Source organism: Oxyura jamaicensis (genome assembly GCF_011077185.1).
Source record: "Oxyura jamaicensis isolate SHBP4307 breed ruddy duck chromosome 25 unlocalized genomic scaffold, BPBGC_Ojam_1.0 oxy25_random_OJ75434, whole genome shotgun sequence".
NCBI lineage: Eukaryota > Metazoa > Chordata > Aves > Anseriformes > Anatidae > Oxyura > Oxyura jamaicensis.
The window spans coordinates 985-7,756 of record NW_023304714.1 but is presented as its reverse complement, the minus strand read 5'-3'; the positions used below and the strand labels follow the sequence as shown (position 1 = coordinate 7,756).

Sequence of the window (6,772 nt, the reverse complement as noted above, 5' to 3'; positions counted from 1 at the left end):
GTCTAGGCCAAGATGTCAGAGGTGGAATCTCCGCAAGGGAAGCGGATAGCACGGGCAAGGCAAGGCCCGTTGGGCTCCTTTCCAAAATCCACCAGGAAGTTCTTGTTCACAGTCAGGCCTCCTTTCTCAGTGTCCACATCAATCTGCAGCATGACAGAGCCTTCCCTGTGAGGGGGCGAGAGAGCAGGTATTACAGACAAGCACACCTGGGCCCTTCATGCCCTTTGTGAGGTGGAGGCATTCTCCCTGACATCTTGTCTTCTCCACAGAGAAGACAGCAGAGGCCCACTCCCAGCAGCGGCATATACCAGCACCCATGGCTCCGTGCTGAATTGTCAGCGGAGGCAAGTCAGCCAGGCATGATGTGACAGACAGGCCGGAGCTTGCCTTTGTGTTGGAGGTCATCTTTACTAAACCAAAACATCTCTGGTGGAGCAGAGCCGTGGCCTGGCTCTGAGAGATCCACAGATGGATTCACTCCACCTGCAAGGCTGATCAACGTACGTGCTCCCAAGCCAAGCCGTGCCACTGCAGCTCCACACAGGGAGCAGGTTCAGAGGTGCATGGGAGACAACTGCATGTGCAATTCAACAAGAGCAAGCTGCAGCAACCACAAATGCATCCCTGCAGTCCCCCAGGTGAGGCACCTTCCCCACTTTGAGCAATGAGGCCTTGCAAAAGAGGCCCCTTTCCTCCCACAGGTTTCTTACTTGACCACGTTCGGGTAGAACTGCTTGTCCCACGTGCTGTAGAAGGAGTTGGTGACGTACAGCCTCTTGCCATCCACGCTGAGCTGCAGCTTACAAGGACCACCATACACCCTCTTGCACTGGAAGCACAAGAGAGAGCAGTGATGTCACGGGCCTCTTTCTTTCAGCAGACAAGCAAAAGCAGAGGCAGCAGAGCAGAGAAGCAGAGCAGAATGGCTGCCTCCCCTCCTAACAAAGGCAGGCTATTAAGCACTGCAGGCATGCTGCCAACGGCCATGGAGACCTAACCCCAGAGACTCTGGGGAGAGAACGAGCAGAGCCAAAGTCCAAAGGACACCATCGAACAGAGAGGCTGTGCAGCTCACCTTGATCACCAAGGGCTCCGGCTGGCACTTCAGCTCTTCATCTCTACACACAGTCACAGGCCCGCCTCTGAGGATGCTGCCTCCCACAAATACCTGGAAGCAAGGCAGTGGGAGACGTGTGGCTTGTCTTCTAACCCCCACCAGGTACCGCTAAGGAAGCCAACACTGCAAGCCCCTCTGCCCCTGCCTTACCTGTCCCACCAGCCTGGGCTTGCAGGTTTTGGAGATCTCGTACTGGCGGATGTCTCCGTGCAGCCAGTTGCTGAGATACAGGTATTTGTCATCCAAGGAGATGACCATGTCAGCTGTGAAGGCTAGGACACAGAAAAAAGAACTCTGGAGGAGGCGGCGTCAGCAGAAAACTCAGCCCCTCTGACAAGGCGTGCATTGGGTTTACAGGGCACAGCCCTGAGGGCCAACCGCTGGGCTTCGCCGGGCTGCACAACACAATGCTCTGAGAGGAAAGAGGAAACACCACATCAGGGCTCACTAACCTGGCATCTTGGGGAGAATCCATCCCGCCACGTCCTTGGCTGGTATCTGAATCGCCTCCTCTACTGACCAGGTGTCTCTCTGCAAAGGAACACAAACACTTCACCGTGGGCATTCCTGGCTGCTGAGGCAAGAGCCCTCCCCTGCGCTCACCCACTTGTGCAGCCAGGCAAATCATAGAATCACAGAATTACAGAATATCCTGAGTTGGAAGGGACCCATAAGGATCACCAAGTCCAACTCCTGGCACCGCACAGGTCTACCCAAAATTTTAGACCATGTGACTTAGCGCACAGTCCAATTGCTTCTTAAATTCAGACAGGCTTGGTGCAGTGACTACTTCCTGCCTGGGTTTCTGGTGGCTGCTGGCAGAATACTTGCCTCGCAACAGGCCTTGTAGAAGCGGTAGATGATACCACTCAGGGCACAGCTGACATATCCCTCGGCAGCATCGGGGTTGTGGAGGAATTTAACGCTCAAAGGCAAAGAGTCCTCCCCCAGGTCAAAGCACTGGGTCAGGGTGCGGCAGGATAAGTTCCACACGTTCAGGCGGCGCCCAAAGACTCCTGAGGAAGAGGAAAGGTGAGAGTCAGGAGAGGGCAGGGGAGCTATGGAGAACAATAGCACCTAAAAATGCTCCTGGCAGGCACAGCCACGGCAGCGGCGACCCAGAATTAGCAGCAAAATGCAGTGACTTTGGGAGCAGAGGGAGAAGACAGGAACCAGCCTGTCTTGAGGAGAGATGCTGAAAGTCCTGGGGCAGGGCCTGTAAAACGGGCCATTTTGGGACAACTCCACCTGCCCCCTCTCCCCGGTTCTGGACCATTCAGCAACCGCATCAACATCCTCCCATGACCCTGGTAAGTTCTGGCTCAGTGCTTGCATCCCCATTCTCACCTTTCTTCAAATCATCAGGATTAAATCCACGCCCTGCACGTTTTGGAACGAGTCCGGCAGAGCTGATGAGAACGTTGTGGCGGGGCTGGAACCAGAAGTCATAGCCAGTTGGGGGGGCCTCGCACTCATTTTCCCAGTTACCCTTCAGCTCAAATGTCTCTCCATCCAGCACAATAAATCCTCCTGTGATGCAAGAGGGCATGCACAACAGATCACATACTCCAATTCTAAATAGGTAAGATGGTTTGTGCAATAGCCTAAGTTAAGAGGCCAAGATCTTCAATCCTATCTGGGTCATGCAGAATTTTCTAGATTAAAAAAAAATATTTGCTTAAGTGAGCATTCTTTGGCCAAATTATCTGTGTTGGCAGAGCTCATCCCATCTCCCTGTTCTCAAGGAGTGATGAATGAACCCCCTTGCTAAAACAGGTAGACAGAATGCTTGAATCTGCAGAGGCAATCAGCATGTCCTCTAGCACTTCTCTTCATGTCCCTTCTGCACACCTCTGCCTTGTGGCTTGTTATTGTGTTTGTAGCAGCCAAGAAATACTAGGAATTCTCAAAAATTATCCTACATCTGCTGTTTGACACTCTGAAAGTTTGTGGTCTGTAAGCTTATTTTTCTAATAGACTCACAATATTGGAATGATTAAAGGAAAAAATACCTTTTCCATTGCCAGCTGGATCTCCCATGTTGGCAATCAGTATATCACCATTAGGCAGGCTATGAACTATACTAAGGTGGCCCTTGTTGCACTTCCAGAAGACATCCACCGGCTCAATCATCTGGAAAAAGAGGACACACGGACATAAGCCTCATTTCACACCACATGGCAGAGCCTTTTGCCATCTGAGGTTTCCGATGCTCGCAGGAGTTTTATTTCCAAGAAATCACACCTGCTAGACCTTGCTCGTCCTTGGAAAGAAGAGAGGAAGCCACTGAGCTCTCCTTTACGAGGACAACATGAATGCAGCAACTTGTAAGAGCTTATTTGCCCACCTTACTCTTTGGGATGGGGGCTAGGCATGGGGTGCTACATGGCTTCCAGTTACTAGACACTCCCTGAATGTAACAGGCACAGAGAAGGCAAGAAAATGAGGATTGGAGCCTCCCCTCAGTCTGAGGAGGAGAAAGCTGAGGGGGAACCATGACCCAGGTCTCTAAAATCAGGGGGAAGAAAAGAAGAGGAAGAAAACCTTCTTCCCTGTGCATTATTCCAGAAGCACCAGTTCCCACCTCCTTCCCAGAAACTTGTCTTTGAATCACCTCAGGCATACCTTACACAGCTTGGGAGCCCGGCACTGTGAACCCACATCCACCACGTAAATACGGGAAGAAATCAAACAGGGAAGAATCAGCTTGTTCCTTTTCGTTGTAATATTGTCAAAGCAGACTCTGCCAGCGCTCCACCCTGAGGAATGCAGCTCGTCTTTGAGGTTGGGCATGGGCAGGCGGTGGATCACCTAGGCAGTCAAAGGCAAAGCTAGGGTTCAGTCAGGGAGGCAAGGGGACATTAATACAGGCAGATACTTCTGTCTTTGTATCCTCCTTGTGATTAGAGCTGGGACTGCCTCTAGAGACAAATAGCAAGCAGGAGAAAAGAATCAACCCAGAGACAGACATGAAGATGCAGAAAGACAAGAAGGTGCAAGGCATAAACAAACAACGAGCATGACAGAGTGGCAGGAAAGCAATCTGAATTTCCACAGCAGAAAAGAGTAAACATCATGAATCTGGAAGCACAAAGACATCAGCTCAGTAGAAACAGTTTAGGCACAGTTACCTGGCAGTAATACGGAGATCTGGGGTTGAGATCGATGGTGGCCAAGAAGTCAGGTTGGTCGATGCCTGTTTCTCGGTAAGTACAAGTCACATATGCAACCTCTTCTCTAGGAGCTTCAAATACAGAAAACTTGTGTTAAAATGAGACATAAACTGTCCATAAAAGAAAGAAAGAAAAAAAAAAAAAAAACTTCAGCAGACTCCAAAATAGACTAGGCTCAATTTTCTGCAGCTACAACCTTCCTCCCTGGTCAATGACAACTGCCCAGCCCTGGTTCACTACTGGCCCAGAGCTGAGAACACAAAAGCAGATCACCGCATAGCTCCAGTTTTCTCCCGCTGAGGGAAGGGACTCAGCACATGCAATTAATTACCGGTGGTCTCTGAAAGACTCAGGCTTTATCATCATCCAAACGGAAGCTAACACGGAGCCCTTTCACAAATGCCCCCCTTCCAAACATTCCTGAGAGGACTTGCCTTTCACAACATCCGGGCAGACGGGGTAGTCGTAGCACTGAAGTCTGCATCTGTCTGAGTTGAGAAGAAGAGAAGAATGAAAGGAGAAACCTCCACGTCCTTAAAGGGGCCAGTTCCAAAGGCTCCATCCCACCCCATGGACCTTCTCCCACCCTTGTCATCAGCAGGGGCCTCTGTGACCAGCATCTACTTGTGTAGATTTAGAATAGATATAAGGCTGAGATTCTTCACTATGAGGGCTGTGAGGCACTGGCACAGGTTGCCCAGAGGAGCTGTGGGTGCCCCATCCCTGGAAGTGCTCAAGGCCTGGTTGGATGAAGCCTTGAGCAACCTGGTCTGGTGGGAGGTGTCCCTGCCCATGGCAGGGGGCTTGGAATGAGCAAAGCTAAGCCCCTGGAAGCAGACCAGGAGCAAGATGAAAGAAACCTTTGTGCCTTGTCAGGCAAAGCCCCAAACTTCAGACCCATCTTCCTCCTTCCTGCAGCGCTGCAGAGGAACAAAGCCACCAGTCCGCAAGTGGGACTCGGCTTCAAGGGGGGATGTCTGCAGCCCCCAGGCAGAGGCTGGAGCCAAGGCCAGGATGGAGCAAGAAGGCATGGAGCTGCCGTGGGCTGCAGGGAGGCTGCAGAGCGTTTCTTACCCATGCTGAAGGCCTTCTGGTTCACTCTCCCCAAGAGCAGAGGTGCTGTCTGTCTTGCTGGAGTGGGTCGTGTAGTGCCAGGGCTGCTTGGAGGGACCTTATATACACGGCTAAGGGGTGGGGGGCAGAAAGCAAGCTGCCAAGGGAGGAGCGAATGTTCCCAAGCGTTTGGGAGGTGCCAGACCAGCGCTGTGGCTTGTTTCCGCCTTGCTAACCACCAATCTAGAGGAAAAATCTGCTAGTCCATGCAGGTCCTTTCCTGAAGCACAAGCCACCCCTATCTGATCCTGGGGCCCTGCTCATCTCCAATGGGACTTCTTCAGGCTCTCGAGGCCTCCATGGCCCAGCCAAGACACAAGCTAATTAAAGCCATCCCCCATGCCCAGCTTCTTGCAATAGAAATGTGCAGTGGTTGCAAATTCCACACGAGGGATGAGAAGCCCAGCTAGATAATTGGCCCCACCAGCAGCCTCCTGGAAATTACGAGGCTTGAACTCATGGAGGCCACCAAAGACACCTCCAAAATCTGGACCCTGACACAAGGCACGTCTCTGTTTGAGGGCTGAGAGGAAGACATGGGCTCCCTGCCACCAACTCAGAAAGCCAGGCCCACAGGTTCCTCCACCCGTAAAGACTGCCTGAGCTCTGAAGACCTGGGATACAGGGATTCCAAGAGGCAGGGGCTCCAACAGTACTGAGCTCACAGGAGACCTGAGGAGTTGCCGCCAGCTCCCAAGCACTCAGGAAACAACTAAGGCCAGGAACGGATGCCTCGGGACATACACTCTGTGCCAGTTTTGATCCAGCACTTCTGCGGATCAAGATACGCCAGCTGCCTCTCAGGCATATGGGAGAGTTGAAATATAGGGACCTTGAGGATTCGGGGCAGTTCAGCATCACAACACGGCACTGCAGCAGTGGCCACATCCTCTCCGCACCTCCCTGAAGCAGAACGATGCCATGGAAAACTGATGATGGAGGTACCTCCATGTCCACTTGCTTGGACAAGCTGTGGCTCTGAGGGCCAGGACATGGCCAGTCTGCTCCAGGGCTGCCACCAGGGGAATCTTCTCACCTTGCCCGTCACCCCACTGCACAGCTCCATGGGTGCTTGGGACAGGGCCATGGCTGGGTGGAATAAACCCCTACAATCCACCAAGCGCCGTGGAACGTGAACAAGTATCGTATCTCGCGGAAGAACTCCTCAATCAGCGGGCAAATTACCTCGGGTAAGTAATTGCTCCATGTAGGAATGCAGAAACATCTGACAGAGCCACTAAAGAAGCCCTTGGGAGATCCCTATCAGAAGAGAGGACATCTCGCCCAGGCTCTAATTGATGGCTCTGGCTTCAGAACAGCTCTCTAAACAGGTGACAGGGGACATGGGAGCAGCCAAACACTTGGTCTT

General features: G+C 52.2%; 1 protein-coding gene across 1 annotated transcript; it reads right to left on the bottom strand.

Moving 5' to 3' along the window:
* Positions 1-4: 4 nt before the first annotated feature.
* LOC118158321 (methanethiol oxidase-like) lies at positions 5-6,201 on the bottom strand (the record flags this gene model as incomplete). Its single annotated transcript, XM_035312966.1, has 12 exons — positions 5,365-6,201; positions 4,725-4,778; positions 4,249-4,361; positions 3,743-3,928; positions 3,130-3,250; positions 2,465-2,647; positions 1,949-2,133; positions 1,570-1,648; positions 1,268-1,389; positions 1,076-1,168; positions 711-829; positions 5-165 (listed from the first exon to the last, which is right to left on the bottom strand). Coding segments are annotated over exons 1-12 (1,420 nt in total), but the record flags the coding sequence as incomplete, so codon positions are not given.
* Between the last annotated feature and the right edge of the window lie 571 nt (positions 6,202-6,772).